We start from the raw sequence: 27,118 nt of genomic DNA on the forward strand, positions 1-27,118 counted from the left end.
AACCTGGGAGGATTTTTAAACAGTTTTGATTAAGTGTATTCTGAACACTTGTGGTCATACAGAAATTAAATTAAAATATAGCTGCAAACAGCAATTAAGGGGTCAAGAGGCAAATATCAGAGGCAAAATGATGAGCAGCGAGCATCAGACTAACTGCAAAAATGAGTGAAAGGCATTTGGAGATGATTTTAAGCAAAATGATTGAAAACCCATAAATATTTACAATTGACAATGTTACATTAATGCTTATTACTTTAAACCAATAAGTGGTGCTGACGCTGAATTTATTTAGTGTGGTCAGTGTTGGGTGGCAATGGCACACACCAAGTTTGGTCTCAACATGCCAAATCCTTGCAGAGATTCAACCTTAGATGCAGTTTGCCATCATGCCATCAAATTTGTTGATGCGGTAAATGAAACCCACATGAAATCCATAATTTAGCCAGCATAGTCTGAAGATGATCAGAGTCGAATTTGGTGAATATTGGAGGAGATATAGCCTCACAGTCGCTTTGCCGTGTTTTTCGTAGAAGTAATTAGTGAGTTTTCAAGGTGGTTTGACTAATCAACTTGAATTTCATGTTTGTTTTGTTTTGAGTTGTTTTGTTTTGTTGTCTGCATGGACTGAAAATGATTTGATTCGATTTTCATTAAAACTGGACAAAGGGTCTAGGAGGAGTTTGAAAAAGAATTCAAAATGGCTGACATTTTTTTCAATTGGTGGCACTAGAGGGATTGAGAGACTCCAAAATTACTGTGGTTAATGTTCAGACTGTCGTCTCTGTGTGCCGAATTTCACAACTTTCCACCATAGGGTTCTATGGGCTGCCATAGACTTCAAGAGCAGAAGAAGAAAAAGAACACTAACAACGCTTTTTGTAAAGGAAATTCATGCAGAGGGATAATTTATATTTATCCGACTATGCACAATGATATATTTATCAACTTTTCAAGCATTTTTGGTGAACTATGCCTTTATGCAAAAAACATTTAGTTCAAAGATTTCAAGATGCATGAGAATGCAAATTCAATCAATTTTCTACAATCTTTTTATATTGACTAATAGTCATATTTTTGCATGCCCTGCATGTGCTGTTGTTGTGGACTTTACAAATAAACACTGATAATGTAGGTCTTTTAAATATTAACCTTTTTTAGAGAGAATTGTTTCCTGGTCCACGTTTGTAAGGGTAACAATGCTGCATAGACTTTGTACAGCGAGACTGGGGGATTACCGTACAGACTGTGTACATTGGACTTACACAGGCATTACAAAACAAACACACACACTTTAACATCAGCTGAGGAGTAAATGCCTTGACAACCAAAGTCTCATTCTCACACACACGCCCTCTATTTTCTTATTCACACCAAACAGTCATTCTATAAAAAAAGATGTGACAAATTCCTGAACAGCACATATACGCACTGACACATACACTCACAAACAGTTACAGCCAACTGCAAAAATCAAACACCTGACCAGACCAGAGAGTGTGACTTAACCCAAAAGATAGAACTGTATTCTGGGTGATCGTCTACTGTTAATTTGTCAAGTCACTAATATGTTGAGCTTAAAACGAGGCTTGTGCCTCAAACATCACACATATAGGTCTTCAGTGACACACACAATGATCAGTGCACTGCTGAATTTACAGTGCCATTTCAAAAGTAATAATAAATAATAATAAATTCCACTCAAATAATAAAAAATAATAATTCACCACATTACAAAATATTAACAAAAAAAACGTCTTTCTGTGTAGTTGTATTTGCAGGTTGCATGTAATTTAACATCTCAGTTCTCATTTTATCTTCTATGGAAGCTGGTTTCTCCCACAGACTAAAAAAAAATTTAAAAAGGTATTTCTGACTTTTTTCTCACAGTTGCGAGTTTCTATCTCTCAATTTGTCTCTTTATAACTCACAATTGTGACTTTTTTCACAGAACTCTGCATTTGTATATGGTCAGGTCGGTTTAAAAACTGAAAAAAATAGCTATATATACACACACACAGTAGCAGAGATTGGGAAATATTCAGCGTCACTGTAATCCAATTCACAATTCACTATTCTTTTTGTTTAATTTAAAAAAAGGGGGAAAATACACTCAAAAGGTTCAAAAGCTGTCACTTTGACAGATACCCTTTAAAAAGGTTCTAATATGTACCATGTAGGTACTAATATACACTTTTGGTACCAATGTAACTTTGAGGTACTAATATGCACTCTTCGATACAAAGGTGTACCTTTTGAAAGCCCAAGTGACAGCTTTTGTGCCTTTTTTTTTTTTTTGAGAGTGTAGGTCAGATTCTTGAATCTTGAGTAAAATACTCTTATTACACCGATCGGTCTGCACAGCGCCACATCAGGTTGAACACACCTAAAGACTCACTGATTTGACAAATCCTCCGCTGACAGAACTCTGTGCGAGCGATTACTGAATCTGACTCACTAAAAGAGCTGGATGTCATCATTATTTTCAATGACATGCTGGCTAATATATGTTTTCAACCTTTATTTAACCAGGTGAGTCTCATTGAGATTAAAAATCTATTTTGCAAGAGAGACCTGGCCAAGACGCAGCATAAAAGAACATAAACAACAGTTTTCAACATATAAAAGACATCAAGTACACATACATAAAACAAGCCCCTATGTTAAATAATGCATAATACAACTTTATAAGCAACAACACTGACCAGTGTTCATCTGCTCCATATCCCTCAGAGTTGAAACAAACTGTTCATAAGAAATAAATGCAGTCAGTTTCGGCGAGTTCTGAAGATGGTTCCAAGCAGAAGGTGCAGCAAACAAAAAGGCTTTTTTACCTAATTCTGTTTTGACACGGGGGACCAACAAGTGTAGGATGTCCTTTGAACGTAATCCATAATGGGCGTGAGTACTTGCTAAAAAGATACTCAGATAGGTAGGAGCTAGTCCAATAAGTGCCTTATAGATGAAACATAGCAAATGAGTGTACCTTCTTGCATAAAGAGGGGGCCATTTAGCTTTATAGTAAAGGGTACAATGATGTGTCCTATAATTACAGCCAGTGAAAAAAACGCAATGCACAATGATACACAACATCCAGTTTCTTTAGGCATTGGGCAGAAGCATTCATATATATCAGATCACCATAATCTAATATGGGAAGAAAAGTGGCCGTCACCAGGTATTCTCTAGAACGAATGGATAAGCATGATTTGGATCTGTAGAAAAAGCCAAGCTTTATCTTGAGCTTAGAAACCAGATTGCTAACATGAGTTTTAAAAAACAGATTAAAATCAATGATTACACCTAAATATTTATAACTGTTAACTAACTCAATTTCATTTCCTTCAGAAGTTAAGATGCTTGAAGAAGAAACTGGAAGTTGTCTTGAGTTTGTGAATACCATTACTTTGGACTTTTCTGCATTTAAGACCAACTTAAGCTGGTCCCACTTCCCATAATATGATATGAGGAGTGTTTTTTATCTTTTTCGTCTATGCCCTTTTTATCTAGGAACACAAATTCACATTGCAAATCCAACATTTAAAAGAACTGTTAGTCAAATGGGCAATAAGGATCCTTACGAATCAATTTAAGATATAATAATAGTATCAATTCTAGTTTTATCTTCAGCAGAATCAAGTAAATGTATTTAAATGACTGAATTAATCAGGTGTGCTTGACTTTACGCAAATATGAAAAGACAGAATTCATTTGTTAAGCCACTTAAAACAGCTCTCTCTGGAAAAACAGGTGAGGCACAATCCATAATACAATCATTAACCATGTCACAAAATATGCTGTTGTGCTTACTGTTAGTAACAATTGCCTTTCTCATGTCTAGGACTTCACACAATGTTGGGTTCAGTGAAAGAAACTGTAAATGGAGGTCTGCACACTAAGGACCTTTTCTGGAGACCAGACTAGTAAAATATCTAAAATAATGTTTTGCTGAATAGCTTTAGCAGTTAGATTTTGTAACTACAACATTATGTGGTCCAAATGTCCACTGAAGGCCATTCAAGAGTCGCCATATTCAGACTTTAAAGGTCTCTTAAAAGGAGGAAAATGACTTGTGTTTTTCTGTTTGCTGCAGTAACCTCTAATATAAAGTGGTTTACAGCTCAAGTGATGGGTTTATAAAATTGTCAGTTTTAAACTGAATGCCCAAGAAGTATGTGTTGTCACCACTGAGAGAAACAGAAATGCTAACAGATAGCTTTCTCCAATGAAGTCTCTTGGACTTTATACTGACACCTATAGACCTTATTCAGAGCAGCGCCATGACAGTTATTAAAGCAAGGCTGTAAGAGACGGACTTACTATGTTTTCAATGGCATCCCCTGTAAAAAGCTGTATAAAGCTCCAAGATCACTTATAATTTTCCACAGCTCGTGTTTGGACTTTTTTTTGTCAACTGAAATTTCTTGGGAAAATATTTTTGCAGTGTTTAGATTCAGAAACACATTAAATTACAGTACAACCCACTGAAGAGATGTATATCCCTGTTCATTACTGTTAAAAATCAAAGAATGCGCTGCTGTGAATAAGGTCTATTGACGTGGAGGTGCCATTACACAAAATCAAAGGTCTTCAGTTGTAGCAATACCTAATACACATTTGTCAACCAAAAGCGACTGATAATAAGATGGCTACTGAGATAGTGAACATTCATGTGATCTCAATATAGCTGCCACCATAAAGTGGGGCCGTCCTTACAACAGCTTTTTTATAGGCCACTGATCTCAGCATGAGAGTACTTTATCCAAAAGACTCGGCCAAAACTACGATTAATTTCACTTTTGTGTATTGAAAAGGCAAGAGCCATTTGAAGCATATGTAGAGAATATGTCTGACGTGTTTTGAGGTGTGCTGATGAAAGTGATTTCAGATTCATTGTTTATGGGTTTACGTCCGACTGTCATGACAACAATAGAGCAAGTCATTTTTCAACATCATAGCGGCATCTTCAATCCTGAAATCTACAAAGCTCAAACTCAACAACAGAGTCGCAAATAAGGAAATTACGATGTGATTTTGTCATTAAAATTGTACAGAATGGTCAATTTGGTCTCAGTAATGCAAATACACACGGCATTCATAAAGATGCTCATAAAAATACGCACACATGTAATTCTCAGAACAATTAAACACAGTGAACAATTAAACGAGTTTCTCGAGTTTCGACTCCTTTGAAATTTGCCTCAGGGCAAAATCATGTGCTTTCAGTCTCACACTCTCTCTCTCTCTCTCTCTCTCTCAGAAAATCTCTAGGATTAGTACTGGTGTAAAAGCCATTAAAATACACTATGTTTTTTGGATCTTACTAGGACTATAGGACTTGTTTGACAGTCAAATCTATCACTGCTGTCACTCATTATTAGCATAAAAATGAAAAGAATCCATCTAAGAAATGTCAAACTTATCAAGTATGCATCAGCCTCTTGAAGCAGGGTTTTAGTGTTGTTAAAAACTGCTGCTAAGATTTCATTTGAGGTTTTATCTTCACTCTTAAAAATAAAGGTTCCAAAAGGGCAGTTTTGCAATGATGACAATAGGTTTGTCCCCAAAGAACCTTTCATTGAACAGTTTTAATTGATACTTTTTTTAAACCTTTTTAGAAACTTTTAAAGAAACTTTTGCGTAAGGGAAAGATTCCATGGATGTTAAAGGTTCTTAAACCATCATTTTTAAGAGTTTTGCACAGTAGCTACAGGTAACTCAAGTAAAATGTAGAGTGTTGAGCTAGACTTCATAAATCTAAACTGTTTTCCAACATTCAGGGATATTATTGGAGAGTTGTCTATAATGAGAATAATTATATTTTAACATATTGAAAGGCTGTATTATAATCAGAATATCGGTTGAATGCTAATAATGATCATAATAATACTTTATACGGCAGATATTTCTGTTGTATGTTTTTGAAAACATTACGTTGTTGTCAACAACTGACGTTATTTCAACCATAGGCCTATTTCAACGTTGAAGGTCGGTCATATGCCAGCTGGGCAATTAGTAGCCTACACTCTGTTTAGATCAACTACATTTGCTAGGTAATGATAATACAGCAGCAAACATTATCAGTTTCAGTAGCATACATTGTGTTTCAAAACCAGTATTCAAACAATGTGCTTTGTTACGACATAATGATGGTTGAAATGAGAGATGTTCTCCTTCAAAACAAACTGGACACTTTTGTTATCATGATATCATGATGACTTTCAAATAGTAGACCGATTCACATATAAATGAACATAAAATCCACACACATTAATAGTTCGTGAAAGGTTTTCTAGTTAAAATAAAATCAGAAATGTAAATGATTCTCACTTTCTTGTTGTTCTGAAGATGAAGACGGCTTTTTCTTTCTCATTGACCGGTAAAAGCGCGAATTCCTGCGAATTGGAGCTCTTGTCAACGTCTCGTCATCGTCATCGTCATCCTCGCTGGGCAGACGGGCCACTGGCGTCTGAGTTTTGGCCTGGACCTCTTGAGGTTTATGTCCCCATTTCATTCGGAACAGGGCTGTCATCGCCATCCGCTATCTGTAACAAGATCCAGCCGTTCATGGAATAATCCCCATTGGACTTGCACAGGAGGAATTCCAATCCAGACTGGATCCAAACGTTCAGGTTCCCAAAGACACAACCCCACAGTCACAGAGTTATGCACCCTTTCTAGATAATGAACTCTCTCATTCTTCTTTCGCCTCTTTCTTTTTCCTCTGCCTTAGGGGTTGGCCTGTTGTTAGTGACTTCAGAAGTTTAAAGTCTGTGTTTCTCTCTCGGTCTCTGAATCCTGTCCTGTCTCACAAACCTGTCCTCTGGCCCTCTGTGTCAAAGTTCTCCCCCCCTCCCTCTCATTCATTCTCGCCGGTCCAGCCTCCCCGTCTCTCTCTCTCTCTCTCTCTACCGCCCTCTTTTCCTTCACTGTCTCATTACCCTGTTCTCCCCTGAGCGCATAACTTCTTGCCCCATGCACGTGCGTATAAACAGGTAAAGTCAGTCATGTCAAACAGCAGATCTTGTATTTTGAGTTGTCACACACCTCACACCTCACACCTCACCCATGATGTCTCATCAAATGACACTTCAAACAACACGACTGTGACTTCAGTCACTTGGAAAGCACGTCTTTCAAAGGCTGTGTTCATCAGTCTTGATTTGTGTTCTGTATGCAGTATCAAAACTTTTGTCTTCATTTTCAAAACAAAACAAAAACAAAAAAATTATATATATACAAAAGAAAAAATATGTAGCCTAAAATATATGTATGTAGTGGCCACACATCACGTTTTACTGATTCATTCGTTTTAAGTAAAGTTCGCACATGATATAATAATTTGTTCCCTCATTTTACGAAATCGTGGCACTGTTGGAATAATTTGTTCCCTTTTGAAGTTAAATCAAAAAGTGGGTACGAATTAGTTCAACATGGCCACAATTTACTAAAACCAGGGAAAGATTTTTTAATTAGCCTATATATTTATTTTGTACACATGTCATGTGCGGGTCATCTTGGTTTATTTGAATATATTTTGATGTGTATTTAACTTTGGCAAATGTGTTTTATTATTATGCATAAATGAATAATGCTTAAAACAATAATAATAATAAAAATGTAAAAAAAATTGCCAGTGGGGTAAGAAAAACAATTTTACACAACTTTATCAACAAAAATTGGTCTTTAGGAATGTTGAGGTGTTTTTCCTGGAAAACAAGACAAAAATGCTGATTAAAAAATATATTTTCGTGAATACTAAAATGTTTGACAGAAAAAAATAGTTAACCAGTATTGTTTTAGTAATATTTATAGTATTTATTTAGAGGTTTAATTTAAGTTTTAATTTTAGTTAATTGTTAGTATTTATTAGTTATTATTAAATATCTCTTATATATAAAAATATATTTATTTTATTTCAGTTTAGCCATTTTAGTCCTTAAATTTGATTTATTTCAGTTAGTTGCCAGAGCAACATTTCTAATTTTCATTAAAGTTTTCCATCTAATATTTAGCTTTATTTCAATAAATGAAAATGGTTTTAATAGTTTTAGTCAATAACAATAACAACATGTAGCTACCACTTTAGTCAACATTCTTTGTAACACCCTGAGTCAGCTGACTAGGTTTAAAAAGTCCCTCTCTCCTGCTAGGCCAAAAACACTCTGTCTAATCCCATTGTGCTCCAGCTGATTAACACGCATTGACACATATACAAAAGCATGGACACAGAGAGAAAGAGAGAACACAATATGGGCTCTGCATGTACATTGACTGAAATGCAATCCTAAAATTTCCATTTAACCACACAATTTAGACACACGCAGGTGAAATAACATGCAGCAAGCACAGACATCAATTAGGCAGGACTGTGTCATGCAAGCTTTAACAAAGAAAAGAGAAACGCCTCCTAACTATGAACTAGTCAAGTCAAAGATCATTATTACATTACAAGGAGAAAGAGCATACCTGAGAGAGAAATAAGGATTATGGGACTTCCGTGTGTGTTTCTAATCTAACCGTACTATACTGCATGTGGGGCCAAAATTGCTGAATAATGTAAGTTGAGTAAATCTGTAAAACTAAATTTGGAAAAAGTTCAAAAGTTATTATTTAAAATATAAAAATATTTAAACAACTTATTTCTTTAGTAGTAAGATTTGGGTTTGCATTTTGCAACCATATTTTAGATCTGTTTTAGTTATATTTGATGGGTAGTTTGTGTGGTGTGTGTGTGTGTGTGTGTGTGTGTGTGTGTGTGTGTGTGTGTGTGTGTGTGTGTGTGTGTGTGTGTGTGTGTGTGTGTGTGTGTGTGTGTGTGTGTGTGTGTGTGTGTGTGTGTGTGTGTGTGTGTGTGTTCAGAGGTAAGGGGTGTATAAACGAAGCCTTCTGTCGGTATTGAGTTCTCGGGATGGAATGTGGATTCACTGAATCCTCGGAATCCTGTGGTTGCGTAACGCCAGTGGAAAGAGCACAGCGTCAATGTGACAGGCGCTCCTCTCTCTTATAAACTTCACCTGTGAAGAACAGGTGTGCCGCTAGAGATGAAACACTGCCCAGCCTTGTCTAAAGGATCGTCAGCAGTGCGATCGAAGTCCGTGTGGCCTGTCGATAAGAGATTTACCTCTAGAATGCTTATTCATTAACTGTCTGTGAACAAATATTGTTTGTGCTGTTGTTCTGGTCTATCAGTTTTTAATTATTTCATATCATTTCAGATATTTAAGGATGTCTGGAAAACGAGCTGAAGATCAGCTTAGCAAGGTTGGGAGAACAGCGAAAAGTAACGTGGGCTGTTTTTTATAAGCAGGTTCATGTCCCAATTAGCATACTAACCGTCCTAAATAGTATTTGAAATTATAATTAGTGTGTCCCAAATCATAGTATGTTGAAATTTGTATTCCAGATACGCGGTTAGAATCCGAAGTGCGGATCCATGCACACTCTAACGGTTAATAGGCTATTACTCACTAGATGTTGCGTTGAACAAGGATTCGATTAGAACATAGGCCGTTTCTAAATACGCGTTCTTTATGGATCTTGCATCCTAGTGTTCTTGTACTACGTCATCATCAACTGTCAACTAGTTCGATTACAAAACTCAAGAACGCATAGTGAGTGTATTAAAGTAACCGGATGTGTTCTTGATATCGAGGATGCATCGAATGCAGACTTGAGAGAACAGAACCATTGAAGTCCTTGTGTGGTAAAAATCGAGTTTTTAATGTTGTTTATATGTTTATGTGGTGTTTTTAATATGCTTTAAGACAAACCATGTGCAAATTCATAAGTCAACACCATTGTTGAGTTTTTCTCCTTAAAACTGCAGTGAATCAAAGACAGTCTCAAAAACGCGGTTTGAAATCGCTGGTTTCCCTTTCGAGAGGTCTCTCCTATTGCGTAAGTAGCTTACGCTATGGGAAAACTCCTTTTCTCGAGAATATTGAAGTCTTTATGTAAAACGCATTGCAGCTGCACAGCTGACAGCAATGAACGAAGGCAGCTCGGTCATTGGCTGTGCTGCGGCAACTTGCTCGAACCAATGACGGGGCGACTCTGAATGCGCGACCAATGAGCGCGCTTCGCGCCCGTGCGCGTCAGAGCCCGCCAAGATGGGCGTGGCCAAGAGCTATATATTGGGCGCCCCGTCATGAGAGTTCTTTAGATTTAATCTCCTTCAGCGAACACCTTCTTCGCTGGATCCTCCGGATTATTGAAGCTTCGCCGTCGAAAAGCATACCAGCGGGATTTGCTACGAGGACGTCGGCACCTTCAGCCGCCTTCTAACGCGATCCTACTGAGCCATCCGGCGTACTGCTCACGCAAGTATTTACATCTGTTCGCTCTGCGACACTTGTAAAAGAGCAAATTTTCCAAGGCGTTGTTTCAAATGCCTTCCTGCGCGTCGTGCAGAGACCTTCTCCCGGACGGGGATCGTCACATCATCTGCGCTCGCTGCCTGGGCCGGGACCACGCAGAAGCTGCTTTGACCAAGGGCGGATGCCCCGAATGTGACGACCTGGGTCTCTCCGCACTGCGGGCTCGCCTCGCCGCTTTCGCCGTGAGCGAGCCGATCGCCGCCATCCCTCTGTTCGAGCCGCGCACTAAGAAAAAGCGCCGCTCACAGAGGCTTCCTGAACCTGAGCTCAGTGACGTCACGCCGAGCCAGTCTCCGCGTGCTTCACCGCCGCTCTTGCCTTCCCCACCGCCGGTTCAGTCCACCCAGCCGGACCCACACCCCTCTAGCAGAGCGGTGGGCCTTGTGACTTTCGGCGCGTCCGAGGACGACGGGGGAATGGATGACAGCTTGTCAATCGACGCTGCATCGGACGACTGGCCGGGCTCCACTTTCGACCCCGCCCCGTCGACGCTAGCTAGCGCCAGCGGGGGCTCCACCATGGATAGCGAGATTATCCGCGTTCTCTCTAAGGCCGTGGAAGACCTCGGGCTCGATTGGTCTTCTCCCGAAGAACCAACCCGGAGCCGACTGGATGAGTGGTTTCTGCAGGGGCGCCAGCAGGCCCATTGGCAAAGGCCTTCTCCCTTCTTCCCGGAAGTTCACGACGAACTCACCAAGTCGTGGAAAGCCCCCCACTCTGCGCGCCTAAAGCCTTCTTTTTCTTCCTCGCTCTCCTCTGTGGACGGCGCGAAGGAAAGAGGCTACGAGGGAACACCGCCCCTCGAGGAGGCCGTGGCCAATCATCTCTGCCCGCCCTCCACCACCGGATGGAAAGCCAAAGCTTCCCACCCCTCGAAGCCCTGCCGCACTACTTCAGCTCTCGCCGGTCGCGCCTACGCCGCCGCCGGCCAAGCTGCATCAGCGCTTCACTCTATGGCGGTACTTCAAGTGTTCCAAGCCAATCTTCTCCGCTCTATGGACGAGTCTGGCCCCGAACCCGAAGCCTTTAAGGACCTACGCAGTGCGACTGACATAGCCCTGCGAGCCACGAAGGCCACCGCCCAGTCTATCGGCCGTGCCATGGCTAATTTGACTGTTCTCGAGCGCCATCTGTGGTTGACTCTGACTGAGATGAAGGACACTGATAAGGCGCCATTTCTCGACGCGCCTATCTCCACCAGCGGGCTGTTTGGACCGGCGGTTAAGGGTTTCGCCGAACGCTTCACTGAGGCCCAGAATGCTTCACAAGCTATGCGGCATTTCCTGCCCAAGCGCTCCAGCTCATCGCAGAGCAGACAGAGGCCGCCGCAGCCGCAGCGGGCTAGAACAGCCCCCACCGCCTCTCAGCCCGCGCCTCAGGCTGACGCTCGACGCCGCTCGCGCTCTCACAACCGCAAGCCGCCTTCTGAGCGACGGGGTCCTCGGCCCAAGATTGTGCTGAACCCCGAGCCTCGAAAGCCGTCCTAGCCACAAGAATGAAAAGAGAGAGTGCGTGTCTCGCAAAAGCCGGACCACTCTCTCTGCAAAAGCTCAAGCATTACCCAGTCCCCTTACAGGCGGCTGGATATGTTCATACAGCAGTCAATGGGCCAGTCACAGAGCTCGCTCACCTGCAAACAAACGCCGTTTTTACGGCGACGCACAGAAAACACAAAAAGAGTCTTTTTCTGCCTGTGTCACTAAGGGTTCACATGTCCACAAAGTGTGCATTCCCAGATACTGTCAAAACAGTGCCAAATTCATTCCCAGCTCAAGCTGCGCACCCCATGAATGTAGATCACGTGCCTACGGTCATGTACGCACCACTACACACAAGCACTGTTCACACAGTTATAAATTCATCCCCAGTAAAAGCGGGAAACATTATAAAAGTGACGCGTGTGCCTACCACTGTTTATGCACCCCCACTTATAAACACTGTCCTTACAGTGTCATACACAACCCCAGCCCAGGCTGCGAGTTTTACAGACACAGCGCGCGCTGCTGTAATCACACACGCGCCCATTCACTCAGCTGCTCAGCGCGCGCCCGCGCCTCTGAGAGCTATGAGCTCAGGCGATTCGCTGGCCGGGTCCCTGCGTCACAGCGGCCCGCCCCTAGCCTGTATTCAGCCCATATCTGTACACGCAGCGGCATGGGAAAATATTCCAGATATGCCGAAATGGGTATTGAATATAGTAAAGCACGGATACTCGCTCCAGTTCGCTCGCAGACCACCACGTTTTACGACTGTGGTCGAGACGAAAGTGAGAAAAGAGTGCTCACATGTTCTACGCACCGAGGTGCGCAAACTAATAGAAAAGGGCGCTGTGGAAACTGTTCCCCCCTCTCTGAGCGAGGCAGGTTTTTACAGCCGCTATTTTCTCGTCCCGAAAAAGGATGGCGGTCTCCGCCCCATCCTAGATCTCAGACACCTGAACAAAGCACTAATGATTCGCTCGTTCAGAATGTTAACAACCAAGCATATCCTCGCGCAAGTACGCCCAGGAGATTGGTTTCTCTCAGTGGATCTGAAAGATGCTTACTTTCACATTCCAATAGCGCCTCATCACAGGCCGTTTCTGAGATTCGCTTTCGAGGGACAGTCGTACCAGTACACAGTACTTCCGTTCGGCCTGTCCCTGGCTCCCCGTACATTCACGAAATGTATGGATGCAGCACTTTCCCCCCTAAGGCGAAGGGGAGTGCGAATACTGAATTATCTCGACGATTGGCTGATTCTAGCACAATCAGAGAGTCAGTTAATAACACACAGATCTTGGATTATCAGCCATTTAGAATGCCTGGGTCTAAGAATCAATTTTGCAAAAAGCATACTATCTCCCAGCCAGAGGATTTCTTTCCTGGGAATAGTTCTAGACTCGATGCAAATGACAGCGCGTCTCTCATCAGAGCGCGCGCTCACCATCCGGCGCCTTGCAACATCATTCAGGGCGGGCGCGCTCGCCCCCGTCAAGCGGTTTCAGAGGATGATCGGTCTCATGGCCTCAGCATCGGCCGTACTCCAGCTAGGATTGTTGCATATGCGCCCTCTCCAACGCTGGCTCAAGAGCCGCGTCCCTACTCACGCGTGGCGTTCGGGCCACCTTTTAATCAGAGCGAACCACGGCTGTATAAAAGCCCTGACGCACTGGAAAGCCGCCGACTGGTACCAGTCAGGCGTGAGTCTGGGTGTGAACACAAGGAGAAAGATGATAACGACAGATGCCTCCAAAATAGGTTGGGGGGCCCTTTACGAGGGCAGGCCTGTCTCCGGCTTTTGGTCAAACCCGGAGAAGCGCCTACACATAAACTGTCTGGAAATGAAAGCGGTCGCTTTGGCTCTCAGAGCCCTGCTCCCACAGCTGAGAAACGAACACGTCTTGGTCCGAACGGAAAACATGACGGTAGTATCGTACATAAATCGCCAGGGTGGACTCAGGTCGAGCTCCATGCATTCAATGGCCAGGAGACTCATTTTATGGTCCCAGCACAACTTGCGCTCGCTGAGAGCAGCGCATGTGCCAGGTGCCCTGAACCAGGGGGCGGACATGCTATCCAGAGACAAAATTCTCCCAGGAGAATGGGCTCTCACCCCGCTGACGATTCACTGGTTATGGAAAACCTTTGGCAAAGCGGAGATCGACCTCTTCGCCTCCAAGGAGAACGCGCACTGCCCTCTTTTCTTCAAGAAAAGCATGGATGCGCTCGCCCAGAGCTGGCCGAGCCGTCCCTTATATGCCTTTCCCCCGATCGCGATGCTACCGCAGGTCATCAGTCGGGTCGGAGAGGAGAAAGACGCAGTGCTGCTGATAGCCCCACTCTGGAAGAACCAAACATGGTTTCCAGATCTGATGCAAATGCAATCTGCACCACGGCCGATTCCACTGAGGCCAGACCTCCTCAGTCAGGCCAACGGGATGATATTTCATCCCCGCCCCGATCTGTGGGCCCTTCATGCATGGCCCCTCAACGGGTTCCCAGGAACCTCACGAGCGGAGCACTAAAAACCATCGCTGAGGTGCGGGCGCCCTCCACGAGACGCTTATATGCCCAGAAATGGAAAGTGTTCAGTGTCTGGTGTAATGCCAAGGGCCTGAACCCTGAAACATGCGAGATTACGAACGTACTCGCTTTTCTACAAGGGCTTCTGGAGGCGGGCCGCGCCCCCTCCACGCTCAAAGTATATGTGGCGGCCATCACAGCATCACACGACCCTGTAATGGAACGTCCATTGGGAAGAAACGACCTAATTATTCGTTTCCTAAGGGGCGCTAGGAGGATGAACCCTTCACGCCCCCCCTCAGTGCCGATCTGGGACCTAGCTACTGTCCTAGACGCTCTTAAAGGGCCTCCGTTCGAACCACTCCGAACCGTGCACCTTAAACAGCTCTCGCTCAAGACTGCGCTCTTGCTGGCACTCGCCTCGGTCAAGAGAGTGGGCGACCTGCATGCGCTTTCGACAAGCGCTGCCTGCCTAGAATTCGGACCTAACGACTGCAGGGTCGTCCTTAGACCGAAACATGGGTATATTCCTAAAGTGCTCACCACTCCCTTCAGAGCACAGGTTATCTCCCTAACTGCGCTATCGTCCCCAGCAGACGAGCACGACGCTAATCTACTCTGCCCCGTTAGGGCTCTCAGAGTGTATTTGGAGCGTTCTGCACTATTCAGACAGACAGAACAACTGTTTGTATGCTTTGGCGGCCGTACGAAAGGTTCCGCCGTTTCAAAGCAGAGAATCTCTCACTGGATAGTTGAAGCTATAGCGCTGGCTTATGAAGCTAAGGGACTTCAATGCCCCTGGGGAGTCAAAGCACACTCCACCAGGAGTTTGGCTTCTTCCTGGGCATGGTCGAGCGGGATACCGATCGAGGATATTTGTGCGGCGGCAGGCTGGGCCTCACCGTCCACATTTATCAGGTTCTACAACCTACAGGTCCCGACACTGCATTCCAATGTACTATCAGCATGATGCTAGTTGAACTACGAGTTCGTATCTAGATTATGTATGTGCTTGTGTCACACTGAGCGCCTTCTAGCCGCTCTGTATTCTTTCCCACATATAAAGCTCGCCTCTGCCGGCTAGTTGGATGATAACTTTGCTTTTTTAGCTCAGGCACCTGCCTCTGGCTATCATAAGGCGAAGTTCAGCACGCACGGCGTTTTGCATGGTGTTCCCATAGCGTAAGCTACTTACGCAATAGGAGAGACCTCTCGAAAGGGAACGACTCGGTTACTAACGTAACCTCGGTTCCCTGAGAGGAGGGAACGAGTATTGCGTAAGCTGCCGTGCTTGTGCTTGGTTAGTTCGCTTCAGTCGTTTTAACCTAAAGAACTCTCATGACGGGGCGCCCAATATATAGCTCTTGGCCACGCCCATCTTGGCGGGCTCTGACGCGCGCGGGCGCGAAGCGTGCTCATTGGTCGCGCATTCAGAGTCGCCCCGTCATTGGTTCGAGCAAGTTGCCGCAGCACAGCCAATGACCGAGCTGCCTTCGTTCATTGCTGTCAGCTGTGCAGCTGCAATGCGTTTTACATAAAGACTTCAATATTCTCGAGAAAAGGAGTTTTCCCATAGCGTAAGCTACTTACGCAATACTCGTTCCCTCCTCTCAGGGAACCGAGGTTACGTTAGTAACCGAGTCGATTTCTGCATAACATTGAGCGTATTTTGCAGTATTAAACACTTATTAATAAAAAGGCTCCGAAAATTCTTAGAAAAGAACACAAATAATGGCCCTTCTCAGCTGCCATAGTTCTAGATAACTCTTGCATCATCAGAATTGGGTGTTCAATACACCACTGTTTCCGTTTAAAAAATGTTTTGCAACTTTTTGTTGGGTCTGAACAGAGTGATGTCATCACAATCATTGATCCATATTGGAGGAAGTGAGAGACAGTAAGTTCTGAATGATAATTCTAAATGAAAATTGTGTCATTGTTTTGGAGCACATAGCTCATAGAAAACCTTAAGTTTAACATATACTAAAAGCCCAAAAACTTGTTGATTTCATGGGGACTTTAAACAGTGACAGGATGCAAGTAACTGAGCAGAACAAAGCAGTCCGTTATGACAAGTAGGCTATGTCCCAAAGCTTGCCTACTATTCTGTTACACACTCAACAAGTTTCTTCACAAAAACAGTACATAGGCTTACTTGTAAGTTGTGTGCACTGCAATGATTTTGCGAGTCAGTAAGCGGAACTTGAGATCTGTCGTCATCTGGTGTTGAGGTTTGGTAGGCTACTTTGGCACACTATTGCACTACTGTAGGCTACTACTGTTCCCCATTTATGATGTGTTGCGGCCGTGAAAAAAAGCTGAATGTTGCCAATTAGAATTTAGAATGCCAAGTCTAAATGGTTATTCGGTCTTTTTATTTAGCTATAAAGTTATTAGATCGTCCATTGTTAGCTGGGTTCCAACGCTGACATCTCAAATATATTGTGTCAAAATACTATATAATAGGGCACAAAATTACTTTAAGCATTGGTGGGTGTAAGTGTAGCATTAGTTGGCTTCTCATTTCACCAAACCCACAAACAAAACAGCGCGCGTGAGCGCGTTTAACAGTTTCTCTTTTGTCAGATAAAGCACCAGTGTCTGTCTGACTGCAGAGTTGGTCTGCAGCGGAAACAAAAGAAACTGAACTCATCCAGCAGACACGCAATGCTTCAGAGACATATTTCACAAATCAACTCCCGCGAGGATCTACAACCTGCCCTGAAGTCTGGATAACGGCAGACACCACCGGGACAAATCATTACCTAACCCTGGGAATGAGCTCCAACCTTACATGTAAGTTACCGCGAGTCTAGTGCGTTCATTACTACAACAATTTACCATAACCGCAGTTTCCGACTAAATTAAGCGATTGACATCTGTAGGATTGTAATAAACTCAAGACCGTTTTTCAGAGTCATTCTGACATGTTGGCTTATTTTACTACTGTTAAAAACGTGATGATTATTTGCTAGAAAATAAAAATTGTGACCTACGTGTTTTTTAAATGGTTTTGGTTCAGATCAACTGGATTCATAAAATCATAGGCTATTCTATAAAAAAGCAACAACTAGCCATAGTCATATATCATATCTATTGTCACAATAATTTCTGTAGTCTAATTTCTACTTGATTTTTATGAGTTTCAAGTTAGGCGCCTGGATTTTCTTAATCAGTAGCCTAACTAAATTCAAAGTTGTATAAAATAAACAAGGCTAAGGGTTCAAGTTTAATGTGGTTATTTAACAAAAGAAGTAGGGGAAAAACACAAAAAGAAAAAAAAAATCACAAGGAGACCACATTTCCATTTGCCGCCTTTAATCGTGACAGCATGAGAGAATTTCCATCAATCTGTGTTTGATCTGAAGAGACATACATATCTAACCTACTTCTGGAGACATTTGACCAATATCTTGTGTTCGGATGGAAAGCAGCCCTCTTGAATCTCAAGTTAATCTTAGTCAGAAGATGTTTAAATCTTAAGAAATAATAAGAAATTTAAATCACATTTAAAAGATGACCATGTTTCTTAGTTCTGTATTTTAATAATGATACCAGGATGCGTTAGTTGATAGTTCAAGCCAAGGCTATTTGCATGTATTTTCATACATTGTTTGTTTTAGATCAGATGAGAAGCGATAAGAGTTTCATCTCTCTTTACACCTCAGGGTTGGTACTCAAAGCAAAATTCAATAATTCTATGTTCAAATATGTTTAACTTGAATTATAACATTAGGCTATGTAAATGCATATGTATCACTTTATTTTGATAGTCCACTTTAGACATTCTACTAACTATTAGTAACTTTTCAACTACATGTCTACTACCAGTCATTAGAGTATTAGTAGACTGTCTGCGTAATATCTGCCAACACTTTATTTTGATGCTCACAACAAACATTCTACTGACTAAAAATTTACTTACTAAAAAAGTAGGCCAACAACCCAACAGTCCACTAATACTAAAATGTAGGCTACTTGCAAAGTTACTTCGAAGGTCTAAAGTGCACTATCGAAATGAAGTAAATTTTATGTACTGAATATGAAAAATATTATTCAGGATAGACAATGCAGGGAAGCTGGAGACTTTAGCTTGCTGTTCTGAAAATTAAACCTGGCTCGGTATTTAAAACTATCTTATTGAAAATTGGCACATAAAATATATGACAGAAACTATTTTTACACAAAAGTACTATCAGGTAAATGTGTTAGAAAAATGTAGGGAGCACATTTAGCTAGGGAGGAAATACATATCAGGATGTGCTGCCACCAAAATAAACTTTAAACTTTTACCTTAAAATGACACAAACACGTAGGTAGAGCATGCCAGAGGTTGGTCAGGAAATCGGCACTAGTTTCGGCAAACATTAGTAAACTAAAACCATGATGTCACTAGTGTACATATATCTTGTTCTGTCACATGTGCCGTTTCATAGCTGCGAGCAACACTGTAAATTTTCCAACCCCCCCCCAAAAATGGTTTCTATCTTGATTTCATTAACATGTCTAAATATTTAAGACAGACACTTGTGTTTCAACAGTGTTTCAGCCTTTAATGAAGTCAAACCCAAAGAAGTTTGCTTTTTAGCAGAACAATCAACATGTTGAAATACAAAACACCATCGCACAGTCATTTCTGTCCATGAAAGCCAATAATAACTGTATACTGTAGGATCATAATAGGTGCAGTGTTGGTCCATAATTAATTCATAAAGTCTGCTATACAACCAATGAGCCATTTAACACCATTTTTGCACATATTTATTTAGGCAGACAGTATTGATTGTAGTGTAGGTGTGTTTGTATGTAAATATGAACTGTATGATGAGTTATCACTACATTGAATAATTGCAATTTTAGAATTCATCTCAAAACTATTGAATTGATCAGTAATCTTAATTATAAACATCACACCAGTTACAGGATCATCGTACATTTACATGATTTCCCCCATAATATGTTTTCACCAAGTGTAAAAAGGTAGATGGAATTTGCAGTATAAATAGTATAAATGGTGGAAGATACTGTTTGCACCAAGTGTAAAAAACAACAACAAGTAACGTCTTGTTTACAATAAGTGCTATTTGTAATAAGTTGAAAACGATTGTCTCACTTGTGTGGTACAAACAGTAACCTAAAAGATGTAGATTCTGCCATCCGATTACTCACCTATTGTTCCAAATCTGTATGACGTTCTTCGTGGAACACAAAAGTAGATGTTTTTTGGCAAAATGTTTGCAATTCTTTGCACTACAATGGCCAACTTTTGGAGGATTTAAAAGCAGATGTGATGCTTATTTTATATTTTATTAAAAAACTCTTCCGTTATAATGTGTAACTCTTCTGTTAAAATCATAATTTTTACAGCTGTTTTAGAGTTATGGCCTTGCATTGTCATAGCTGTCAAATTTAATATACACTAATGTTCTCTTCTGCTCACCAAGGCTGCACTTATTTTAGTTAAAACAGTAATATAGTGAAATATTATTACAATATAAAAACTGTTTTTCTTTTTGAATATTAAAATGTAATTTATTCCTGTGATCAAAGCTGAATGTTCAGCATCATTACTCCAGTGTTCAGTGTCACATGATCCTTCAGAAATCCTTCTAATATGATGATTTGATGCTCAAGAAACATTTATTATTATTTTGAAAGTTTAAAAAACAGTTATGCTGCTTCATGTTTTTGTGGGAACTGTGATACATGTTTTTTTCAGGATTCTTTGATGAATAGAAAGTCCAAAAGAACAGCATTTATTTGAAATAGAAATCATTGTAACATTTTACAATAAGGTTAATTTGTTAACATTAGTTAATGCACCATGAACTAACATGAACAAACAATGAACAGCTGGATTTTTATTAACTAATATTAACAAAGATTAATAAATACTGTAACAAATGTATTGCTCATTGTTAGCTCATGTTAGTTAATACATTAACTAATGTTAACTTAATGAACCTTATTGTAAAGTGTTACCGAAATCTTTTGTGATATTATAAATGCATTTACTGTAGCTTTTGATCAACTTAATAGATCAACATTATGCCACAAATGCTCTAGATTGGTCTAAACTTGTAGGGGAGAGCGGGATTGGTTGGCACACTTTTCACTCTCTGTCATATTTCTCAGTCATGCTATATGTTAAAATAGTCTAACCAGTAACAACTGAAAGGTTAAGATCTCAGCTAGCCAACAGATACATTTAATGTTCACAAATGATTCCTAAAAATGTTTTATTCATCATTAAAGTGATGTTGTGCACTTGTGCCAACCAGCCCCAGTATGGGGGTTAGTTGGCACATGCAATGGGGTTGGTTGGCACAGATGCTATAGCTACAAAGAATGAGGTGACAAATATAAAGAACTTGAGCATTTAATTCAAACCAGATGCAGAATAACATTAAACTGAATGTCTGCCTGTTTTTAATCAAATTATTAACCAAACCAAAAACAAATACAGTTTGTATCCACCTTTTTCCTGGTTAGCGAATTTACCCATGATTCATAGCGGGTTTGAACCGGAAGCCGGTTGTCCTTTTCCGGTTCGAAGCTTTATGAAGATTAAGCGCCGCTTGCTCAGAATGCCGCAGTGATGTGCTGGTTAGAAAATATGTGAAATAAGTAGGGCTGCCCGTGCACGACTGAAGTTGGGTTGGAAGTTATGTATAGGCCGACTATATGGGAGAGAATGCTAAACCATAATGAGCGTTTTCGTAATATATCTCAACGCACGCATAAGCTTGCCACGAAAAACGGCAAAAGTAATGGTTATGCATTAAACATTTGAATTGTTTAGTAATAACTAGTGTTTTCTGTAAGTGTCGACTGCAAAGATAAATTTGATGATGCTGACTCGTCATCTTCGCAGTAGTGAACGCGAAATGCACACTTCATACGAATTAACCTATACATAAGCAGAGAGCAGCCCATTTCTGCTCGTTTTTAATTATTTTGTTTAAAAGTACACATTTCAAGCTTTCTATAGATATACTTATGTATGTGAGGCAAGTAACTTATACGCTGAGTTTCGTTGATTAATAAGACGCGCTCCAGTTCACGCGCCCGCGCATCCGTGTCCTGTACCTACTATTTGTGCTTCTTATTTATTATTCCAGGCACTTTGTTGATAAAACATTGATAAAAATGAAGATACAATTTATACTAAACGAAATTCACTTTAAAGAAAGGCTTTCTACAAAACAAAACTTGATAAGTGGTCAAAATCATGTCTGAGCCATTCCAAATGTTTTCCGATAGGCTATATTGGGCATCTTATGATCATATCTGACTCATCTTATGCGGTTCCCTTTTCATATAATCAACATAGATGAAATAATAAAAAAAAAACATATTGTGAAACTTAAATATAAAACGTATGTTTACTTTTTTTTTGTTTAACTTATATTTAAGCGTCACACTGCTCCGCTTTGCTCATGTGCTCTGGTGTGTAGCCTATCCTTTACATGCATGTGTGCGTGATGTGATGGAGGGGTGCGATTCTCGAATATTAATTGCATAATACCCAGCGATCTTCGAATATTATTTTTGCTTGAAATGCCCATCCCTACTGGTAACGTATTACACCTTTTTCATTGGATGCTTCAGTTTTAGCGCAGCTAACCAAAAACGTCTACTCTCTGGTATTGAATGTAGCTGATAAGAAGCGGACATTGGCATTCTCTCCTTTTTATCTTATGCTCAAAGCACCCGTTTCTAAAAAGTTTTTTATCTTCTTTGAATTGTTAAAACAACCAACAACAGCACATGTAGAGCCTGAACTCATACTCTCACTGCTAAAACAGTACGAACCGGAAGTAGGCAACCGGAGTCGTCGTCATGGCGGCGCGCATTGTTTAGAGCAGAATAAGGTGGATAGTTTACATGTGCTGGTCATATAATTAGAATATCATCAAAAAGTTGATTTATTTCAGTAATTCCATTCAAAAAGGGAAATTTGGATATTATATTCATTCATGACACACAGACTGATATATTTCAAGTGTTCATTCCTTTTAATTTTGATGATTATAACTGACAACTAATGAAAACCCCCAAATCAGTATCTCAGAAAATTAGAATATTGTGAAACGTTTCAATATTGAAGACACCTGGTGCCACACTCCAATCAGCTAATTAACTCAAAACACCTGCAAAGGCCTTTAAATGGTCTCTCAGTCGAGTTCTGTAGGCTACGCCAGACCCAACAATGCAGAAGAGCTGAAGGCCACTATCAGAGCAACCTGGGCTCTCATAACACCTGAGCGGTGCCACAGACTGATCGACTCCATGCCACCCCGCATTGCTGCAGTAATTCAGGCAAAAGGAGCCCCAACTAAGTATTGAGTGCTGTACATGCTCATGCTTTTCATGTTCATACTTTTCAGTGGGCCAACATTTCTAAAAATCCTTTTTTTGTATTGGTCTTAAGTAATATTCAAATTTTCGGAGATAATGAATTTGGGATTTTCACTAGTTGTCAGATTTAATCATCACAATTAAATGAAATAAACATTTGAAATATATCAGTCTGTGTGAAGATGAATTAATATAATATAATGAATGAATATAATGTCCAAATTTCACTTTTTGAATGGAATTACTGAAACTTTTTGATGATATTCTAATTTTATGACCAGCACCTATTCATAAATATAAAGTCTATATATATATATATGATATTATAAAATATTATGTTTTAACATGTAAAATGCATAAATTAATACATTTATAACCAATTGGCTATAATGGGGTTGGTTGGCACATGTGTGTCAGTGTGTCAACCAACACCACCCACATTAGGACACACCTCTTTACTGAAATTATGTTAGCCACATAGCATCACTCATCAGAGACTTTTAAATTTCATATCAAAATATAGCTGATCCTATCTATATCAACTGATCCTTACATTTTATATATCGCTATCTATCATAGTTCTAAAATGTATTTAGTGAGGAGAACTTTTGTTTTGTTTTAACACAGTAAAATAGAAAAGTTATCCTCACCTCAACAGTTAGTGACAGTTCGATGATTTTAGTAAATGGGTGTGTGTGGACAGTGACCCCCTTGATTTCAACTGAGAAAATTGAAGCCCATTAGAAGCACTCACTTCCTGATGGCTGTGCGACTGCGCAGGCTCAAACTGAGCCTGACGACAGTCTGACAGTTGTAAATCGTCTAGTAGCTGTGCCAAGACTAATCTGAATCACCTAATTCCTAAAAAAACGTTGTTGAAATATTTTGTCCCGTTGCTTTTATGGACTCCTATCTATGAGCTTCTCCCTTGACTTTATGCCTCTATGTCCCCCTGATTGCCTCATAGACAGTAAAAGTTTGCCTGCGAGCTTCTCCTCCTGCCTATACGGTAATTTCTCTATTGTGCGACGGAAAGTTGCGTGGTTATGACGCAATCGTTAGCTTATTTTTTACAAAAACGGCTTCTACGGGGCCATAACGCAAGATACAAAGTAATGGAGCCTTTTAAACATTGTCGTGTTTCTTTAGAAATAAATAATTAACAAATGAAGTCTTTGGACGCCTCAGATGTAAAGTTTTTCGCTGTCAAAGTGACGCCAAAATGAATGGGAGTCAGTGGAATGCTAACAGCAGGTGATGGTCTGCTACAATGGCGGCTCCCGCAAGGCTTCAGTTTCCGGCTGATGGATTACCCCCTTGGTGTGTTCAGGTCAAGAGGGCAGTCATTTTAATGTCAGATATTTGTGGCAGCGCCCTCTAGTGTACTAGAATTGAACTGTGTCCTGCCAACCAACCCTTGACCCAACCAGCCCCACTCTCCTCTACTTCAATCCAGAATATTTCTTACCTCGTATGTTCTAAAAAATTTTTGCTCATGTTCCCATTAAAGTTATGTAAACGTTATTTCTGAATGTTCTCTGAACATTCTTTTAAAAATGTTTTTTCTTGTTTATACGAACATTAAGTGAACATTCCATTTCATAAATTCTTCAGACATTATAGGAATGTTTACTATATCTTTAGGAATGTTACTTGGGTGTACAGTAGTACAAGCGCTATATAAATGCCTCATTCATTCATTTATTCATACCAGTGAATGTTCTCTGAACACTCGTTAGACAAATGTTAGACGAATGTCCAAATAAAACATTTCAGATTTTTTTGTGCTAATGTTTTGAGAGCGTTATTAAAAACCAGATGAATTTGAAGAAAAGTTCTATTAATGTTACTAAAAGAATGTTCGTTTTTAACTTTGACAGTACATTAGCCAAAGTTCTGAGAACGTTTCCAGTTAGCTGGGATACTAACCTCTCTTTTTCTCTTCCTCCATATCAGCCCCATGTGACTGGGTGTGCTGGGTCCAGTGGTGCGTGTATATGCCCATTCTGGTCTTCGGCCTCCCTCTGAACCTGGCCGCTCTGTGGCTGCTGCTCTTCCGTGTTCGCCGCTTGAGCGAATCCACGGTTTACCTCATCAACCTGATCATCAACGACGGCCTGCTGATTCTGTCGCTGCCCTTTAAGATACACGCATACAAGCAGATCTGGACTCTTGGTAATACCTTCTGCTCCCTGCTGGAGAGCCTGCTCTACGTCAACATCTACGGCAGCATCATGCTGAGCATGTGCATCGCGGTCGACCGCTACATCGCTCTTCGGTTTCCATTCGCTGCGCTTCGTTTGCGTTCTCCGCGCAAGGCGATGCTCGTGTGCCTGGTCGTGTGGATGGCGGTCTTTGGATTCAGCGTCCCCATCTACAATCTTCGCGATGGTCTAAACAACACTTCTGAAACTTTTTGCTTCGAGCAATTCTCCAACAGAACTTGGTCCAAAAGTTGGATTCTGGTCTCAATGGAGACGGTGTTTTGCAGCAGCGCCTTGTTGATGGTGTTCTGTTCCGTGCGCGTGGTGCAGATTCTGCACGGCCTGAGGACACGCAATCCAGGCGATGCCAAACTGCGCAACAACAAGAGCATGAAGATCGTCCTCAGCAACCTGGTGGTGTTCCTCACATGCTTCATTCCTTACCACATAGCGGTGCTGCTTTACTTCCATGCCAAGACAAGCAACCCGGACTCATCCAGGATCGTTCATCTGCGCTATTTTGTGCACATAAGCATATGTATTAGCAACGTGAACATCTTGGCAGATGGTGCGTGTTACTACTTCATTCTTAAGGAGAACCTGGAGTCTGCAAAGCGAGATAGGAGAATGGCTATATACGTCAGAGAGACGCGCATACGTTCAAAGAATCAAATGTTATTTAGCGAAACGTATAATGGTTCATCCAAAGAAACTGAGAAGATGGAAGTAAGTGTGGTTGCTGGTTTTACATAAAGACTTACAGGAAATCAAGGAAGACTGAACGCTAGGACGATTAATCCTACAGTTACACGGCAATCGAGGATAGTATACAGTAAGACACATGCTTGTATAGAGGAGCTGAGTGTGCTGGTGGATGGGAAGTACTGTATACACAAAGGATGTGTGAAAATGTGACAGGTTATTTTTTAAAACAAAATTTAGCTGTATTTATTTTTATTATTTTCATTTTTTTTTTTAAATCACATAACACTTACAGCTTTTCTGAGCCATGGTATACAATATTTTGGAGTGAAATTTAGGTTTACTTAAAAAAAGAGGTGCCTGGGTCACATTTTACCCCCAAATGTTTCATTTTAAAAATGAAAGTATATGTTTTATGTATATTACTATATTGCTACTCTTTAGTTTTTTGCATTGTGACATTATTTTCAAGACAATAAGGATATTTTTACTCTCAAATTCTCATTACTGTAATACAAAATAAAAAGTTTAATTCTCATTACTGTAACAGTAAAATTACCAGACATATTAGAAAAATAACTTGAAATTGTTTTTATATTTATGCATCAAAAGCAAGTTATTTTGAATTTAATTATTTAAAATTGATTTTATTTTAAAAGATTACAAACAGCATTTTTACACGAACACATATTAAAGTAATTACAAATTGCATGTATTAGTGATGAGAATAACCATTTCAGGATAATTAAGAAAAGCAAAATGTGCTTATATATTTATTTTTGACTGCACTAAAGCATACAAATACCTTAATGTGTTTGCAGATATTAAGGGGAAATTATCAATTCAAACACAATGCTACAACCAGTTATTTTTAGGGCTGGGCAAAGATTAATTGCAGGGAACTACACTGCGACCAAAATGGTCGCATATGCGACCTTTTGAAATGCCATTGCGACCCTAATTTTTAATGGGTCGCAAATGTATCACCGTTTGATTATTTTTGTACCTACCTAATGTTTTAGGCAATATGCTATGATTTACTATGAGCATTTATTAAAACAGAAATGTGTATTTTAAGAATACGTTTTATAACGCGCTCTGAGCATTCAACACATCAAGTTGGCTTCGCGGATTCGCGCTTGTTTAACTGAGAGAACGAGCAGAGAGAGTGAAAGCCCCAGTCGCGCGCGCGCTCTCTCTCCCTCCCTGAGATATATCCAGCTGCAGACCCGCAGCACCACCAGTTTCAGAACCCCAGTGCCAGAACCCCAGCGCCAGAACCGGAAGTGAGAGAGGGGCGGAATTATTTACAATGACACAAGCATGGTTATTTTTGCAAGTATTTACAAATATTAAAAATTGTTGCACCTTTTAAATAATATTTAGGGTATGTTTTTATTACACAGTGAGTCACTGCTCGTTGTATGAACTATAACTGGTATGTGACAAATAAAGAGCAAGACAGTGCTCG

The 27,118-nt window shown here is 40.7% G+C and overlaps 3 protein-coding genes across 3 annotated transcripts in view; 2 read left to right on the top strand and 1 right to left on the bottom strand.

The window, feature by feature from the left end:
* The window catches only part of ngef (neuronal guanine nucleotide exchange factor), a 31,200-nt gene extending 24,255 nt beyond the window's left edge, over positions 1-6,945 (bottom strand). Inside the window, exon 1 of the mRNA XM_077207799.1 lies at positions 6,328-6,945. Coding sequence (XP_077063914.1) covers positions 6,328-6,535 — 208 coding nt within the window. The 5' untranslated portion in view covers positions 6,536-6,945. The remainder of the gene's footprint in view (positions 1-6,327) is intronic.
* Positions 1-27,118, top strand: part of lypc (ly6 domain containing, pigment cell) — a 113,667-nt gene that overhangs the window by 45,719 nt on the left and 40,830 nt on the right. The window lies entirely within an intron of this gene.
* Positions 16,971-26,213, top strand: gpr55a (G protein-coupled receptor 55a). Its single transcript, XM_077207372.1, has 2 exons — positions 16,971-17,176; positions 24,698-26,213. The coding sequence occupies exons 1-2, from the start codon at positions 17,158-17,160 to the stop codon at positions 25,696-25,698; spliced, it is 1,020 nt and encodes a 339-aa protein (XP_077063487.1). The 5' UTR covers positions 16,971-17,157; the 3' UTR covers positions 25,699-26,213.

This window comes from Siphateles boraxobius, unplaced genomic scaffold (assembly GCF_051911475.1).
Source record: "Siphateles boraxobius isolate OS27281-9 unplaced genomic scaffold, OSU_SipBor_1 6, whole genome shotgun sequence".
NCBI lineage: Eukaryota > Metazoa > Chordata > Actinopteri > Cypriniformes > Leuciscidae > Siphateles > Siphateles boraxobius.